This window comes from Tursiops truncatus, chromosome 8 (genome assembly GCF_011762595.2).
Source record: "Tursiops truncatus isolate mTurTru1 chromosome 8, mTurTru1.mat.Y, whole genome shotgun sequence".
Taxonomy (NCBI): Eukaryota; Metazoa; Chordata; class Mammalia; order Artiodactyla; family Delphinidae; genus Tursiops; species Tursiops truncatus.
In genome coordinates this window covers 60,622,087-60,641,131 of record NC_047041.1, presented here as the reverse complement: position 1 = coordinate 60,641,131, position 19,045 = coordinate 60,622,087, and the positions used below count along the sequence as shown (strand labels likewise).

At 38.9% G+C, this 19,045-nt stretch overlaps 1 protein-coding gene across 3 annotated transcripts in view; it reads left to right on the top strand.

Annotated features, from left to right (window-relative positions):
* Nucleotides 1–9,056: 9,056 nt before the first annotated feature.
* The window catches only part of ZNF214 (zinc finger protein 214), a 28,911-nt gene continuing 18,922 nt past the window's right edge, over nt 9,057–19,045 (top strand). Inside the window, exons 1-3 of one of the 3 annotated variants that reach the window (XM_033862457.2) lie at nt 9,057–9,162; nt 9,670–9,728; nt 10,365–10,453. In XM_033862457.2, the coding sequence (XP_033718348.1) occupies nt 9,712–9,728; nt 10,365–10,453 (106 nt within the window). In that variant the 5' untranslated portion in view covers nt 9,057–9,162; nt 9,670–9,711. Of the gene's footprint in view, nt 9,163–9,186; nt 9,302–9,479; nt 9,570–9,669; nt 9,729–10,364; nt 10,454–19,045 lie in introns of those variants that run through there. The other 2 variants (XM_073807908.1, XM_073807907.1) reach the window with 2 other exon arrangements.

Below are 19,045 nucleotides of genomic sequence, written 5' to 3'. Positions count from 1 at the left end.
CAGACCAATGACCACCCTTTTGTAAAACCCATTTTAAAATTCAATTTTCATATCTGTAAGCAGGAAAAATAACAGTACCTACCTCCACAAGGACTGGAAGATAACACATGCACCTAATTTACAGGGTGCCATACATATAATACTATTTTAACAATGCCTTAATTGTTGATATTTTGTCCCCCCTTGGCTCTCATCATATCCCATACTTCCTTCATTTTCCTCCTGCCTTTCTAGGTGAAACTTTGAGCCAAGATCTGTAAGTTCTGAATCCTACTGGGTTTCTACTATATGATACCTACAACTCTGACAGAGAGTACATTATACTTTGGCTTCCTTCCCAAAGGTTTTATGCTGTTCTTGAAGGAATTTTTTTTTTTAATTTTGTGGTCTTCCTTTGTTTACATTCTTGGGAAGAGGAAAACAGATGTTGTCTGGTGTGGCTCCTCTTCTGCGATGGCATTCATAAATTCCAAAATGTTCTGAACTAAAATGGGAACCCATGGCCTAAGAGGATCTACTTCAATTTGCAAACTTATTGATGTAAAATTCTACCACCTATAATAATGAAAAGATATTTGTTCAAAATAAATTATTCACTCAGCACATATTAATAATTACCATATTTGTTGAGGATCTACTGTGACAGGTTCTTTATGAAAATTTTCTCTAGTCCCAAAAGTTTGGTTTTATCCACATTTTACAGATACAGGGACTCAGAAATTAAGAAGCTTGCCCAGGTTACAGAGTTGACAAGTAGCTTATCAGACTACAAAATTCATTCTCTTTCTACTAAGGTACCACCTGCCTTCTAATTTCACTTTATTTTCCCAGACACTGGGAATTCAGATTTAATGAAATCTGTGTGGCTATGCTCTGATATCTGACCCCGTGCTGAACACCGGGCTAGGGGAAAGGGAAGACCTCTAAATATATAATGGCGGTCCTCTGAGCTCTAGCACTTCCAGAACACAAAGGAAGGAGGAATTCTTTTCCATAAAGGGTAGAGATGAGAAGGTCTTGGAGAAGTTACATTTTATCTAGGAAATAGGATATTCCCACCCTTTTCATACATTCCTGTCTGATTTCCTTTCTTGGGCCACTGTAATCTCCTATAGCAGTTTCTCAACCTCACCACTATTAACATTTTTTGCCAGATAATTCTTTATTTGGGGGATACTGTAAGTGCATAGTAGAATGTTCAGCAGCCTTCCTGGCCTCTACCCACTATATGCCGTTAGGACCCTCAATCTCCCACAGCTGTGACAAACAAAATGTCTTCAGACATTGCTAGATCCTCCCAGGGCAGCAAATTGCCCCAGTTGAAACCAATTCCAAAGCCTTACCCTCTACTGCTTCGTACACAACTCATCAGCCCTTCTCTATGACATTACCATAACAAATCAAAGAAACAGAGCAGATAGCTCAGAAAAAGGCATTCCCATGAGATTGTAATGTATGACAGAAGAAACATCATAATTGGGAAGGGAAGCATTCAGTGTAGATTATTAGGACAACTTGTAAACCATTCAGACAAAAATTAGTATCCTCAGAATAAATCTCAGATACATAAATCAGAACATTGTTAATATTTCAAACAAGAGGGCGGAAAGCAGAGCATATTCATTACGCCTTAGAAAAGGAGGAACTTACCAGCTTGGACACAATAAGGGAAATGATCAAGAATCAGGAGATATATTGTTAACTATGTTGAAATTAAAAATTCTTGTCCATAGGAATTCAAACACAAAAGGTAAACTGAAAACAGCAAATATTTTTAGGAAATTTGACAAATAATGAGTTGAATTTTAAATTAGTAAAAGCGCTTTAGAACTGTTGGCATTAACTAGTAAAATTGGAGATACGCACCCAGACCCAGATCTTGGTTTCTAATACCATTCTCCAATAAGAGGAATGAGGGCTCCTTGGAGAAACTGCTGATTCTAGAGTTGGGAGTATACAAACTGAGTCTAAAGCTTCTTGTTATGCCAGAAAGTAAGGAAAAGAAAAGGATGAGGTAGGTCAAAAAGATACAAGAACCAACCCAAAAGAGCTCCCAATGGCAAAAGTAAGTAATGTGTTATAACCTAAAGTATAAAGCAAATGTTCATAAGTCTGTACTGATATAGATAAATGACTGAATGAATAAATTAATGGGGGGAAAGAGACAAATCTTACTTACAGAAGAATTCCAAATACTTTATGTAGCTATTCCTTCCTCCAGGAGGTGGATCTTAACTCCAGCCCACGCCCACCCAGGAGTGTGGATCATTCTTAGTGATTTGCTAAGTGGAGAAACCTGACAAACTCTGCCCTAACCTGGTGAGCAAGGTTAATATCATCAACCATAAGTCACTGTTCACAGTGTGTACCACTGATGTGATTTGATGAGAATGGCATATAACCACTGTGATATTCTTCCCCTAAATCCATAATCCCAGTCTAACCATGAGGAAAATTTTAGACAAACCTAAATGAAATGCTACAAAATACCTGGCCAGTAACTCTCAAAAATGTCGAGGTCATTAAAAACAAGGAAAGACTGAAAAACTGTCACAGACCAGCAGAGACTAAGGAGACAAGATGCCTAAAAGTATTGATAATATGGTATCCTAGAAAGGATCCAAGGGCAGAAAGAGTACTAGGAAAAAAAAGCAGTGAAATCTGAACTAAGTGTGAATTAATAGTTTTAATTAATTGCTTTAGTTGTTACAAATATACGTTAGTAATACAAGATGTTAAAAATAGGGGAAGTTGGGTGTGGGTGCACGAGAACTCTTTTTTCTATAAATCTAAAACTATTCTAAAATAAGATGGTTATTTTTAAATTGGATTTATGCATACACGATGGCCTAGCAACTACAGTCCTCAGAATATATTATACCTAACAGAAATGTGTGTGTGCAGGTATATGCCAAGAGACATACGAAAAGAGCCATAACAGCATTGTTTGTAATTCCTAAGCACTGGAAAAGATCCAAGAGCAAACCTATAGTAGAACCAACAAATAAACTGGTAAATTCATAGAATGAAATCCTATGGAGCAGTGAAAATATATGATCTGTAGTTACATGCCACTAGGATGAATCACACAAACATAATCACTGAAAGAAGTCAAACCCCAAAAGATTATATACCATATAATTCCATTTATAAAAATATCAAAACTAAGAAATAGAAAACGAAACTGGGATACTGTTTATGGATGTACGTGTAAGTGTTAAAGCCGTATTTTAAAAATGGGCTGGGGTGAGGAAGTAATTACCATAAAAATCGGTTTAGTGTTACCTCTGCAGGGAGGGAGGGATTTGTAATCAGGAAGCTTCCCCTGGGCTCTTGGGCACTCCACAGTAATGGTAATACGTTAGTAGAGTGTGGTATGGTAATAGTAATCTTCTATTCCTTGACCTGGTGATGGTTCACATGGATATCACTGGGTTAGCATTCACTAAGATGCACACTTATGTTTTATGCAGTCTTCTATATGAGCTACAGTCCCCTCTAAAATATGGTTTTAAAAAGGTTCATATCACCAAAAGACATAATACAAATATATTAGAAAAAGCACTGAAATAAAATGATTGTAAATAACCTTTTCAGACAGGGGGAAAATAGCTAACAAGTATTTCAGAAAATGTTCAAACTTAAGCAGATACCAAAACTAATACAAACCAGGTGATATCACTCCACACTTATTAAAATGGCAAAAATAAACTTTAAGAAACAATACCATATAACGATGAGCATGGAACGAAGCAGATATTGTTAGTGTAAATGTTAATTTGTACACTCTTGGAAAGCTGCAGGTTTCACAGCTCTGGAGAACTTTAAAAATATGCATGACCGTTCAATCAGTAACTTCTCTATGGGAAATTATCCAATGGAAAGAATTCCAAATACAGAAGAGAAAGTTTTGTGCATAATAGAAGAGTAAATAATTGTCAACAAATTAAAATTTAATGATGATTAGTGAAATAAATGCATAAAAATATGGCACACACTTGAGTTTTCAGCCATTAAAATGATCTCTTCATACAGCAATATGCAACACATGCATGGTTAAAAGCAAATGGTAGGAGCATAAGGATTACAACTAAGGAATTGAAACCTCTGCATAAAAAATGGATGAAATATATCAAAGTATTAACTACTGTTGTGTTTTGGGTTTAGGACAATTTGTAACAACTTTCTTTAATCAGAATACATTACTTAAATACGTGGAAAAATAAAAAGGTGAGAGAGGCAATATCAATTTGTCAAATCTCAAAGAGATTATGAATGCCTGCCAACTGTACTTGAATTTGGAGGGTGGGAGCTCAGTGGAAACCTCTGTGAAGAGAGCAATTTTTTTTTTTTTCGGTACGCGGGCCTCTCACTGCTGTGGCCTCTCCCGTTGCGGAGCACAGGCCCCGGACGCGCAGGCTCAGCGGCCATGGCTCACGGGCCCAGCCGCTCCGCGGCATGTGGGATCCTCCCGGACCGGGGCACGAACCCGTGTTCCCTGCATTGGCAGGCGGACTCTCAACCACTAGCGCCACCAGGGAAGCCCAAGAGAGCAATTTTAGGTCTCTGCTGGGGGAGGAAGGAGTGGGAGTGATACTACTACTATGGGTAGAGGGTGACTGACGCAGGGAGCAAATATGCGCTATTCTTTTTAGAACTTTGTTAGAAGAGGAATGAGAGCAATTGGTAGCGAGGAGCATAGAGAGTGCAAAGTTTTAGGCTAGCGGTTTTGTCTCCAGTCGGGCGAGGGGGTTGGAGGCGTCACAGGGTGGAGGAATAATGGCGGAGCCCAGGTGGAGGGAAGATTCTGGGGTTGAACGATAAACACCTGCTCCAGGCAGAGGGGAGAGAACCTTGCCTGAATTCATCAGAACTCTTGACGGTGGGGATAATCATACCACGTCGCGGGCATTGCCCGCGAGTTAAAGGCTACACTAGGTCTTCACCCAAACTGCACTCATTACCCACGTGGGCACCCCGGTCCCGGGCTGCCCGCCTCCCCAGGTGCAGCGGACGGGAACCTGGGAAGTGGCCTCTCCCGCCCGGTCACCGCCGGCGCCCTCTAGCCAGCACCGTTCTCCACCCCCGGGGTCCTAGCAGCTCTCCTCTTGGGCCTCGGGCCGAGTTTGCCTGCCCTTTCTTGTCTTCCACACAGAATCCGGGCACTGGCAAGACGCTCACGGGATTTAACTTTGTATTTTAGAGCAGGCAAAATACACGCAGAGAAGAGGACGGTCATTCCATACCTTGGGTCACACGGTGGGCATTGGTGGCGAAGGTTCAATTCCAGCGCTGAAAGCCACGAACCCAGGAAGGAAAAGAAAGAGGGAAGGGAGGGGCTCAAGAGTTACCTGCTGTCTGTTGCGAAAGGGGAACTCACTCTTTGACCCTTTACGCCAAAACTCCCTCCGGCGCTGTGAGCCGAGCAAGCGCGCGCGGAGTGCTGGGTGGGCCGCCCGGAATGCTTGGACCCTCACAGCCCGGCCCAGAGAGTCTCTTCCCATTGGCTCGCGGGGCAAGGGGCTGCTCCCACTCTCCCGCTCCCGGCCTGCGTCTTAGACCCGCGTTACCACGCCCTGCTCCTAGGAAAAGATACACTGTTCATTATAGGATCCTCTGTGTGCAGCACACCTTGGGGCACACAGCCTCCTTTTCCCGATAACCAGTAACATGTGGGGAAGAGAGAGTCTGGGAGTTGGACCCTAGCTACGGATGACCTTTCCCAGACAGGCTGACTTCTAATAAGCTGCGTCCCCTTATTCATCCATCCAATAATCCCTATAACTGTTGAGCACCCACTTCATGCCTGACAGTTTTCTGGGTCTTCTCTAGCAGGGAACAAAACATTCAAAATTTTCTGCCGCCCCCCGCCCCCAGACCCCCACACCTCCCATGGAGCTTACATTCTACTGAAGGAGTAGAGATAACCAACTGCAGTGTATCAGATGGTGATCATTGCTAAGGAGGAAAACAGTGGGTAAGGGACCTAGTGCTTGGGGGTGGGGGCTAGGAGGTGGGCCCTATCTCTCTTTGGGTGGAAAAGGAAGACATTCTGCGAAGGGGACATTTGCAGAAAGTGAGGGCGTGAGCGATGCAGATGGAGCATTCCAGGGGGAGGAAATATCTAAGTGCAGAGGCCCTCGGCAAGAGTCTGCCTGATAGACATGAGGACATTTGAGTAAATCAAGCATCATGGTCATCATGACCCTGTGTTGACATATAGTTAGTGGAATTTCGTCCAAATCCCAAATCTCTTGTGTAAATTTATGGCCTTGGCCCCTCAAAGTTGGCTTAGACTCTAATAAATCCAGCAGCTTCAGCAATTAGAATCGTCTAACTCTCAGATGAGAGACCTCAGATTAAATGGGCAAATGTGTGTCCTCTTAGGATGGGGATTACCCATTCTAAAGACCCCCCCCTTTTTTTTCCCCGCTTGACATAGCAAGATTTGGGAGATTGTGGAGTTGTCCATAGCCTCATTTAAGGTAACACTTCTCCAGCTGGAATCTTCACGGAGAGCTTTAAACCTTATTGGCAAAGTAGGAGTCAGCATTCATTGTCATCAAGTAAATGTCCACTCTAGGCAGCAGATACTAAGGGAGCAGGCCTGCTAGTTGGCAAGATGGACCCAACAACCTCAATCACCCAGAAATCAGAGCCTTAGATTGTAAAGATTCATTTAAAAACTAATTCAAAAGGATAACCAACAATGTGAGGGTGAGAGAAAACAAGGTACACGCTCTTGGTTTGGCTCCAGCCTACTATATGGATTGGTTATATAATAGCTCTTCAGGTAATGTGCTAAGTATTTTATTCACAAGTCCATACATCTTAAGAGAAGCTATGAATGTTAGAGGTTTTGCTTCTGAAACCATTTCTAACATGCTCATAAAAAACCATGAAATAGAACACATTTATTTCAGGAAAAAATTAAAAACTGAGGAGACTGTTAAAGAAATGAAGTTTTACAAACTGAGTGTCCCAGAACTGTACCTTAGTAAAAATGAATTAGACATTTTTATTTTATTTACATATATCTGACAATATTTGATTTTATGGGAATGCTTACGTTTTATATCATGCATTTTAGTGCAATCTTTTTTGTTTCTTTTTGACTTAGCTCTCCCACTAAAAAAAGCCCCGTGAAGAACATGTTTGCCCTTTATTGCATCATTATTAAACAAAATTGTTTTGCCTTTTCTCTATTACTTTTGGTAAAATTTAATTTTCCATGCCTTCTTTCCTTTTTTTCCATAGTATATGAGCTGCTGAAGCAAGCACCATGCCTTTTTTCCTTGAAAAGCTAAATAATAAAATTGAAATGCAAGTCTTATTAATTAACAACTACTAGGGAAAAGGCATTTCTGAAAAAATTTATAGATGTCTCCACAAGCCCTTGCAATTGGAAGGAGAGACACCATTCTTCTTCATAAAACTAATCTAACAAGGTGAAAAGTGGAAATCAGTAATAGAATATCCATCTTGTTTTGCTGTGCAATAAGGAGATCTGCATAGATATTCATAATGCTACCATCTTGTTGTATTTCTCCTTATATTGCACTTGAAAGTGTTAGTTGTATGAAGTACTCCTATAAGATACCTGGGCTTTTGAAAGTATTGCAATGCCTTGTGAAAATAACCTTTAACATCTAACATGAATTCTGAGTGATTGTAGTCCTTGTTCTTCTGATAATAATATTACGAATGACATCTCTGTGTTACTAGAAGGTAAAATGCTTGGAGGTTTGTCAAATAAGAAAGCTTGTGATTTCCCTTATCTCCCACAAGCACGTAAAAGTCATGAAATTCCTTTTTTACTAAGAGTCTGAGAGACTTATAGGCCCTCAATTTTCTTCCTATCTTTACTCACAGTGATCTCTCCCAATAAATGAACCATATGAAGAACATCAACTATCTGGAATGTATCCTTTTGCATTTTTTCTCCATGCTTGTATAATTATACTCACAATAACATACACAAACACATACACACACACACTGAGTTACACAATTTGAATTATATTTTTCTGTTTTTTGCATCTTGAATTCCTCACCCAACAAATAATTTTGTGCGTTGCCTATTGATGCTCTCTCCCCATCCCACTTCACTCCACCAAATAGAATGGCTCCATAGTGGATAAAGATTTTTATCCATTTAGTTCACTGTGTATCCCCAGCACCTAGAACAGTGGATGAGTCCATCCACACCTCATGAATGTAAGAAGGGACTGATGTGGAAACAAACATGACAAGTTGAAAGAACAACAATTAGGCCAGAATGGCTAATACGGCAAAAGGGAGCAGAAAAATGAAATATGGAGTCAGAGAGGTAGGGAATTAGATGAGAAAAGTATGGCTCTATATGTAGGGCCATATAGGTCACTGTGAGAACTTTGGCTTTCACTTAGGAATAAGCTAGGGAGCCAAGAAAGGGTTTTGAGCAAATGAATAATCACAATTATGTTTTGATCATCCAGGATCCTCATGAAGGGGATTGGAGTAGCAATAGAAGAAGCAAGGGACCAGTTAATAGTCTATTACAATAATCCAGGTGAGAGAAAATGATGGTAGCAGAGAAGCCTAGGTCTTGGCAGGAAGAGATCAGGGAGGAAAGCCCCACCCGACCAGCGAGTTAGCAGGAGAGAAGCGGGCCCCCATAAAACGAAATTTGAAAAGCCCTCTTCGCGGCTGTGAGACTCGAATTTAGAGACGACGCTACAGCCAGAGCTAGTGGGTTGCCCATTCCGCCGAGTGCGCGAGACAGCAGGCGTTACCACCCCTCGCCCCCCAGGGTGACTGTTTCCCCGAATCCCCGCCCTGACTCCCCTTCCCAGGGGCCCTAAAAACACCTAGAACCGTCCCATTAACGTTAGTATCTTGGGGTGCTCAGCCCGATCCTCGGTTCAGAGGGCCATAGTACACGGTCCTCTCACCCCAGAACGCTGACGCTTTAAGGCCAGGTCGCACCTCGTTCTTTCTGGCCAATCAGGAGACACGTCCTCCGGCGTTTTCCTTTCCTGCCCCGCCTCCTCCCGTCTCCATGGGAACGCTCCGAGTGTCTACTCCGAGGCCTGGGGCTTCAGTTTTGGTCAAGCAGGGCTGCGGCTATTGTTTATTTAGACGGTGTATTTGGGCCGGTCCCCATCCCTCTCCAGAGGCTCCGTAAGTGACGCGGACTCTCGGGAGCATCGAGCCAGAAGCGGACAAGGGCGGGGAGAGCTGTGGCAGGTAGAGAGGCAGAAGAGGGAGGGCCGGGGGCCGAGAAGCCGCTCCGGCTTAGAAATCTCGGACACCAGTGTAGGTGGGTTCTTCACAGCCGCCCTCCCCACGTTTAAACTGAAGAAGGGGAAGGAGAGAGGAGGCAGAGGCAGCTTGGGTCCTGGGGCCGGGGTGCTCGGGGCCGGGAGGTGCTGGGGCGGAGGTCTGGATGGGGAACGGAGGCCTGGATGCGGAACGGAGGCCGCGCGTGTTTCCGCTACAGCAGCCGATGCCGCCGGGATCCAGCTCCGCGAGAACCGTTTGTACGTCTGAATCCGGAGCTTCAGATGTACAAACTCTGGCGGCCCTTGGTGCGTACGGGGAGCCCAAACCTGCCCTGCTCCTGGGACACCATGAAGCATTTTTCTCTCTAGGGAAAGAGGGCTCTTAACTGTTTATCATTTTCCCCAGGGACCTGTAATCAGCAACGGAGGACCAGGGTGGCAAAGACTCATGCCCCCATTTTACAGGTGAGGAAAGTGAGGCCCTACGAGGTCTAGAAGTTTGGTCTTTTTCGAAGTTCTGCAAGTGGTTGGTGATAGAGTTGAGACTATGATCATGTCCTGGGGGCCCTAGATCTGGGATCTTTTGCTAAGAATCTGTACTCTGATCTAATAGTAAATCCAGTATTTATGTTGTAAGAAGTAGGAGAGGGTGATGGAATTTACCTTTCTACTTAACTGATTGAACAAAATTTTTAAAATATACTTTTAGAAAGAACTGTTTAAGTGTGCTGCTGTTTTTCCAATCTTTTTAAAAAATTGTACATGTTAATAATAAACTAGGAAATTTTTGAGGCTCAGAGAGGTTAAATTACATAGAAAGCATCTTCATTCCTGGAGGGACTAAACTGTGAGATCAAATTCTGTTTTCATGCCCAAACTAGAATTGTACTTTTCTTAGATGGTCAGAAATAAGGTCCTGAGTGCCCGTTGGTACAGCTCTCCTTTCGGGTGCTTGAAAGGGAACAGAAATGTTCTTGGGCTCGTTCTGACCTCTGTCTGGGAGATTTGGGGGTTAACACTCAGTTAGTACGTGGGGATTGTAGTGAGTTTGGGAATTTCAAGTCATGCCCAGTCGTTCATTCCTCCTTTCTTCTCCCTCAGCTCAGCCTTCTCAACACTCCACGCTTCCCCCAAAAAGGAGCACAGAGGAGGAAGGAATGGTCACTATTTCCCTCACAGTCTGATCCCAGGTGAGTCGGATTGTCTTTTCTCATGTATAAAATGCCCCCGGCTTCTCCATGGATAGCGGGAGTAGTGGAGGTCGCCACGGGGATGGATGGACCAGACTGAATAGAACATATTCCTCTTTGCCTGGGAAGCTTTCAAGCCTCCTATGCAGCAAGCCCCTACCTCCTGCCCAGTGTCTTTTCCCAGCAATTACTCATTCAGTCAGCCAGGCATTCAAGCCTACTATATAATTCATACTGTTTTTGATGACCCGAGATGAATAAATACAAAAATGTCTTTCCTTAACCTTGGGGAAACAAACCACATGAGGTTAATAAGAATTTCTAAAGTTATCATACATTAAACAGTGCTGGAATGAGTGGCACTTTTAAGTAAAAGACAGGAACAGGAACTCAAGTTGAATAATTACTATGAATTGGAAGATATCATTCCAGACAGGAAGACCATCATTTAGTCTCAGGCAGAATATAAGGGGACAAATAAGGAAACCGGGCTAGTTGCAGTAGAGACATAAGTATGAATGTGTAAGGTAAGGCCATACTCTGGAGGGCTATTAATGTTTAACTGGTTACTTATTCTTGTGTACCACTCAGAGTCCATGGCACATCAACCAGAGACAGCCATTATTGACATTTTGATGTATTTATCAATACTTAGAGCCTTTTTTTATTTAATACTTTATATACATACATACTCACTAATCCGTACAAATACTAGTATGTATGCATATATACACATATGTACAAATATGCAAACATAAATTTAAGATACATATATAAAGAGATGAGTATATATAAAAAAATTTGAATCATTACAGATAGGCTCCATGAGGGCAGGGAATGTTCCTAGTATATAGAACTATGCCTGGCATATAGTGAGCACTCAATGAATATTTATTGAATGTATGAATGGCTATTATATGTTTAATTTTTTTCATTTAACATATGGACATTTTTCCAAGTATGTTTGGATAGCATGAGTATTTTTTTAACATCTTTATTAGAGTATAATTGCTTTACAGTGGTGTATCAGTTTCTGCTTTACAACAAAGTGAATCAGTTATACATATACATATGTCCCCATATCTCTTCCCTCTTGCATCTCCCTCCACCCTACCCTCCCTATCCCACCCCTGTAGGTGGTCACAAAGCACGGAGCTGATCTCCCTGTGCTATGCGGCTGCTTCCCACTAGCTATCTATTTTACGTTTGGTAGTGTATATATGTCCATGCCACTCTCTTTGTCCCAGCTGACCCTTCCCCCTCCCCGTATCCTCAAGTCCATTCTCTAGTACGTCTGCATATTTATTCCAGTCTTGCCCCTAGGTTCTTCTGACGATTTTCTTTTCTTTTTTTTTAGATTCCATATATATGTTAGCGTACGGTATTTCTTTTTCTCTTTCTGACTTACTTCACTCTGTATGACAGTCTCTAGGTCCATCCACATCACTACAAATAACTCAGTTTCATCCTTTTTATGGCTGAGTAATATTCCATTGTATATATATGCCACATCTTCTTTATCCATTCATCTGTTGATGGACACTTAGATTGCTTCCATGTCCTGGCTATTGTAAATAGAGCTGCAATGAATATTTTGGTATATGACTCTTTTTGAATCATGATTTTCTCAGGGTATATGCCCAGTAGTGGGATTGCTGGGTCATATGGTAGTTCTATTTGTAGTTTTTTAAGGAACCTCCATACTGTTCTCCACAGTGGCTGTATCAATCAATTTACATTCCCAACAACAGTGCAAGAGGGTTCCCTTTTCTCCAAACCCTCTCCAGCATTTATTGTTTGTAGATTTTTTGCTGATGGCCGTTCTGACCGGTGTGAGATGATATCTCATTGTAGTTTTGATTTGCATTTCTCTAATGATTAATGATGTTGAGCATTCTTTCATGTGTCTGTTGGCAATCTGTATATCTTCTTTGGAGAAATGTCTATTTAGGTCTTCTGCCGATTTTTGGATTGGGTTTTGTTTTTTTTTTAATTTTTAAAATTTGTTTACTTTTGGCTGTGCTAGGTCTTCGTTGCTGCGCCTGAGCTTTCTCTAGTTGCGGTGAGCCGGGGCTACTCTTTGTTGCGGTGCATGGGCTTCTCATGGTGGCGGCTTCTCTTCTTGTGGAGCACGGGCTCTAGGCGCCTGGGCTGCAGTAGTTGTGGCTCACGGGCTCTAGAGCACAGGCTCAGTAGTTGTGGCACACAGGCTTAGTTGCTCTGCGACATGTGGCATCTTCCCAGACCAGGGCTCGAACCCGTGTCTCCTGCATTGACAGACGGATTCTTAACCACTGCGCCACCATGGAAGCCCTGTTTGTTTTTTTGATATTGAGCTGCATGAGTTTCTTGTATGTTTTGGAGATTAATCCTTTGTCAGTTGCTTCATTTGCAAATATTTTCTCCCATTCTGAGGGTTGTCTTTTCGTCTTGTTTATGGTTTCCTTTGCTGTGCAAAAGCTTTTAAGTTTCATTAGGTCCCATTTGTTTATTTTTGTTTTTATTTCCATTTCTCTAGGAGGTGGGTCAAAAAGGATCTTGCTGTGATTTATGTCACAGAGTGTTCTGCCTATGTTTTCCTCTAAGAGTTCGATGGTGTCTGGCCTTACATTTATGTCTTTAATCCATTTTGAGTTTATTTTTGTGTATGGTGTTAGGGAGTGTTCTAATTTCATTCTAATTTCATTCTGTCCAGTTTTCCCAGCACCACTTATTGAAGAGACTATCTTTTCTCCACTGTATATTCTTGCTTCCTTTATCAAAGATAAGGTGACCATATGTGCTTGGGTTTATCTCTGGGCTTTCTATCCTGTTCCATTGATCTGTATTTCTGTTTCTGTGCCAGTACCATACTGTCTTGATTACTGTAGCTTTGTAGTATAGTCTGAAGTCAGGGAGCCTGATTCCTCCAGCTCCGTTTTTCTTTCTCAAGATTGCTTTGGCTATTCGGGGTCTTTTGTGACTCCATACAAATTGTGAAGTTTTTTGTTCTAGTTCTGTGAAAAATGCCATTGGTAGTTTGATAGGGATTGCATTGAATCTGTAGATTGCTTTGGGTAGTAGATTCATTTTCACAATGTTGACTCGTCCAATCCAAGAACATGGTATATCTCTCCATCTATTTGTATCATCTTTAATTTCTTTCATCAGTGTCTTATAATTTTCTGCATACAGGTCTTTTGTCTCCTTAAGTAGGTTTATTCCTAGATATTTTATTATTTTTGTTGCAATGGTAAATGGGAGTGTTTTCTTAATTTCACTTTCAGATTTTTCATTAGTGTATAGGAATGCAAGAGATTTCTGTGCATCAATTTTGTATCCTGCTACTTTACCAAATTCATTGATTAGCTCTAGTAGTTTTCTGGTAGCATCTTTAGGATTCTCTATGTATAGTATCATGTCATCTGCAAACAGTGACAGCTTTACTTCTTCTTTTGTGATTTGGATTCCTTTTATTTCTTTTTCTTCTCTGATTGCTGTGGCTAAAACTTCCAAAACTATGTTGAATAATAGTGGTGAGAGTGGGCAACCTTGTCTTGTTCCTGATCTTAGTGGAAATGCTTTCAGTTTTTCACCATTGAAAACAATGTTGGCTGTGGGTTTGTCATATATGGCCTTTATTATGTTGAGGAAAGTTCCCTCTATGCCTACTTTCTGCAGGGTTTTTATAAATGGGTGTTGAATTTTGTCAAAATCTTTCTCTGCATCTATTGAGATGATCATATGGCTTTTCTCCTTCAGTTTGTTAATATGGTGTATCACGTTGGTTGATTTGCATATATTGAAGAATCCTTGCATTCCTGGGATAAACCCCACTTGATCATAGTGTGTGATCCTTTTACTGTGCTGTTGGATTCTGTTTGCTAGTATTTTGTTGAGGACTTTTGCATCTATGTTCCTCAGTGATATTGGCCTGTAGTTTTCTTTCTTTGTGACATCTTTCTCTGGTTTTGGTATCAGAGTGATGGTGGCCTCGTAGAATGAGTTTGGGAGTGTTCTTCCCTCTGCTATATTTTGGAAGAGTTTGAGAAGGATAGGTGTTAGCTCTTCTCTAAATGTTTGATAGAATTCGCCTGTGAAGCCATCTGGTCCTCGGCTTTTTTTTGTTGGAAGATTTTTAATGACAGTTTCAATTTCAGTGCTTGTGATTGGTCTGTTCATATTTTCTATTTCTTCCTGGTTCAGTCTTGGAAGGTTGTGCACTTCTAAGAATTTGTCCATTTCTTCCAGGTTTCCATTTTATTGGCATATAGTTGCTTGTAGTAATCTCTCATGATTCTTTCTATTTCTGCAGTGTCAGTTGTTACTTCTCTTTTTTCATTTCTAATTCTATTTATGAGTCTTCTCCCTCTTCTTCTTTTTTTTTTTTTTTTTTTTTTTTTCCTCTTCTTCTTGATAAGTCTGGCTAATGGTTTATCAATTTTGTTTATCTTCTCAAAGAACCAGCTTTAGTTTTATTGATCTTTGCTATCGTTTCCTTCATTTCTTTTTCATTTATTTCTGATCTGATCTTTATGATTTCTTTTCTTCTGCTAACTTTGGGGTTTTTTTGTTCTTCTTTCTCTAATTGCTTTAGGTGTAAGATTAGATTGTTTATTTGAGATGTTTCTTGTTTCTTAAGGTAGGCTTGTATAGCTATAAACTTCCCTCTTAGAACTGCTTTTGCTGCATCCCATAGGTTTTGGGTCATTGTGTTTTCATTGTCATTTGTTTCTAGGTATTTTTTTATTTCCACTTTGATTTCTTCAGTGATCTCTTGGTTATTAAGTAGTGTGTTGTTTAGCCTCCATGTGTTTGTATTTCTTACAGGTTTTTTCCTGTAATTGATATCTAGTCTCATAGTGTTGTGGTCGGAAAAGATACTTGATACAATTTCAATTTTCTTAAATTTACCAAGCTTGATTTGTGACCCAAGATATGATCTGTCCTGGAGAATGTTCCGTGAGCACTTGAGAAGAATGTGTATTCTCTTGTTTTTGGACGGAATGTCCTATAAATATCAATTAAGTCCATCTTGTTTAATGTATCATTTTAAAGCTTGTGTTTCCTTATTTATTTTCATTTTGGATGATCTGTCCATTGGTGAAAGTGTGGTGTTAAAGTCCCCTACTATGATTGTGTTACTGTTGATTGTATTATGTCAATATGAATATTGACATAATATGAAAGGATAATCAGGGAGATAAATAAAGTGCAGATTGACCAGTTTCAACATATATTTATTGGTCATTTGCATTACTTCTTTGATAAATTGACTCAAATTACTTTTTTCCTACTGAATTTTTTGTTTCCATTTGATAGAATGTACTCAGTATGTAAAATATGGAAGCCATTTGTTATATGCTGTAAATATTTCTTTAGGTTATCATTTGCCTTTTACTTTTAAGGACTTCTTTGTTTATATGACTTAAATTTGTATAAAGTGAATCTTCTTTTTATTTATATGTATAGTTTTATACAGCACTAGCTGACAGCTCAACATCACTCTCAGGAGAGGTCCAAACCAGAACTGCCCAGCCAAGCTACCCGTGAATTTCTGACCCAGAGAAACCATGAAAGATAATAATTATTGTTTTAAGCCACTCAGTTTTGAAGTAACTAGTTGTGTGGCAGTAGATTATAAACACAGGTGTTGCTGCATTTTATTGGCCTTATGTTTTACTTTATTTCTGAAGTTTATGTCAATATTCATTAGTAATATAGATCTGTAGTTTTCTGATTTTGCTGTCTCAGTGTTTTCCTGAGTTTCTTAAAATTTTTGATAACTCTTTTATATGCCTTGGAATAGTTTAATAGAATCACATTATTTGTTCTTTGCAAATCTGAAAGAATTCATTTAAGGAAACTTTTGGGTTGTTATTGTGAAGGTCATATTTCTTTGATAACTTGACCAGTTTCTTTCAAAATATCTGATCTGTTCAGAATTTTTCCCTTTTCTTGGGGCTATATCAAATGGTTTTCTAGGAAAAAATACATTTTCCATTCAGATTTATGTTCTAAAGAATGGTGGAAAGTGCCCACCTAATGTTCAATTAAATTTTTATCTGTTGCTTTTTCACTAATCTCATTTCTAACTTTTTTCTCTTTGTGCCAACCCCTTTTTCTTTTCTTTTATAGCTAGTCAGGGCTATAAAAGAACTGGCCCTTGGATTCATTTAACAATGGTAAATGTTTTTCAATCCTAACATATTCTTTTACTAACTCTATAACTTTCCCTTTAACATTTAAGTGTTTAATCCATCTAGTGTCCCATTGTATATGATATCAAATTGGAATCCAGCTTTATTTTTTCTCATAAAGTTAATCAGTTTCACACCACCATCTAGTGTAAATAATCCATTCTTCTTTGATTTTTTAATGCCATCTTTATTGTTAATAAGTTTTCATATATAAACAAGTACATTGCTTAGGCTCTGAGTCCTCAATTCTGTTCTACTGGTCTATTTGTTCTGATTTTACTACTGTAGTTTGGTGGTATGTCAGTATCTAGTAGAACAAGTCTTCTTGCTTGGTTTACTTAAGTCTTTATGGACTTCTTTTCCCTTCCTATAAATTTTAGGGAAAAAAAGTATATCGTTCCTCAAAAAATCCAGCTAGAAATTCGACTGGAGGTATATTGAATTTGAGTCATCTCATCCAAGAACATGGAGGCATGCTTCTCCCTTTATTCAGATAATCTTTTTTCTACTTTATTGGAATTTGAAAGTTGTCTTCAAAGATAAAACTACCTTTTTATAAGACAGTTGTTTTTTTGGGTTTCTTTGCTGTTGTGAATATCTTGTTTTCTGGTAGTTGATTGCTGACACCGTGATGTTTTTGCTTTATTGTGTCTGGTAATTTTGCTGAGCTTTTTTATCAGTTTATGGTTTATCCACATACTCTTGTTTTTCTAGGTAGATTGCCATAACATATGCAAATAATGACGTTTTATGTTTTTTCTTCTAATCCTTAGCTTCTTATTTCTTTTTCTTTTCTTATAGTATTTGTCAGAACCCTTAGTACTATTTTGAAAGCAGTGGTGATGGTGGGCATTCTTATCTTGTTACCATCGTAAAGGAAATACGTATAAAATTTCTCCATTAAGCTTAATGTTTGATGTAGATTCTTAGTATCAGTATATAACCTTTACCTATTTAGGTAGTTTCTTTTTATTTCTAGTTGGCTAAAAGTTTTTGTAAGACCTTTATAGGCGGTGAACATTATGATCTTTATCACACAATTTTTCTGCATCAGGTGAGATAATTGTGGTTTTCTTCTGTGGTCTATTAGTATAGTGAATTATGTTGATTAATTTTCTCATGTTGAACTGTCCTCCATTCCTGTTATAAATTATGCTTTATCATTTTTTCATACATATCTGAATTCAGTTAGCTAATATCTATTTAGGATTTTTTACATATCTATCAAACTTAAAAATGGGCCTATAGTTTTCTTTTGTATTGTTCTCATCAGGTCTTGTAATCAATATTACACTGGCCATATAATGAGCTAGTAATTTTCACTTTCTATTTTCTAAAACAATTTGATTATAATAGTAATTAACTGTTAATTGAACATTTGCGAGAACTCAACTGTAAAACTCTTTGGACCTTTGATTTTGGGGGAGGGAGAAAGAATCTTGGCTGCCATTTCAGTTTCCTTTAATACCTACTGGTATGTAATTTTATATTACTCTTAAAATCTATTTTGGCATTTTATATTGGCATTGTGTACTAGGAATTTGTCCTTTTATATAGATGTTCAAGTGTATTTGCATATAGTTCATAATGCTTTTGTATTATTTTAAGTCTTATGTCTGTGGTTATTTCCTCATTTTGTCCAGTATTTTGTTTATAATCATCTTTTCAAAAAAAATTAGACTTGCAGAGATCTGACTTATTAAATTTTTTTTTTGACATTAAATTTTTAAGAGCATCTTTTGGCCTTATGCATTTCCACATCATCTATTTGTTTATTGCCCCTTTGGCTTTCAGCTTTATCCTTCTTTTTTGAAGTTTGCTCTTTTTTTTTAGAGGGGGAGGGTTTTTGTTTTCTGAGTTTCTGAGTTGAATGCTTAGGTTGATTATATGTAGCCATTCTTATTTCCTTTTAGTACTTACTTATCTGGGTCTTGAAAATTTTGATGTGTAATTATTATTATTCAATTCAAATTTTCTTAATTATCATTATATTTTCCTTTTAAATTTAAGGGCTATTTAATATGTTACTTGGGTTCCAGAAGTGTGGATTTTTAAATTCCATTGTTAATAGTTCCTAATTTTATTACCTTGTATCTAGAGAATGTATTCTGCATTATGTTGATAATTTGGAATTTATTGAGATTCCTTTTATAGACCAATACATGGTCAATCTTGTAACAGTATTGTGGGTTCATGAAAATAATGTGTATTTAGTGTTTTGGGAGTATAGAATTCAACACAGAAAAAATAACTCGAGTATTAATTGTACTGTTTAGTCTTTATATTGTTGAGTTCTTCGGTTTTACTTGATCTATCATTTTCTGAGAGGAGTGTATTAATATCTATAATTACAATCAATGGTGTATATATTATATCTCCTTGAACTTACGATAGTTGTTACTTAATACATTTT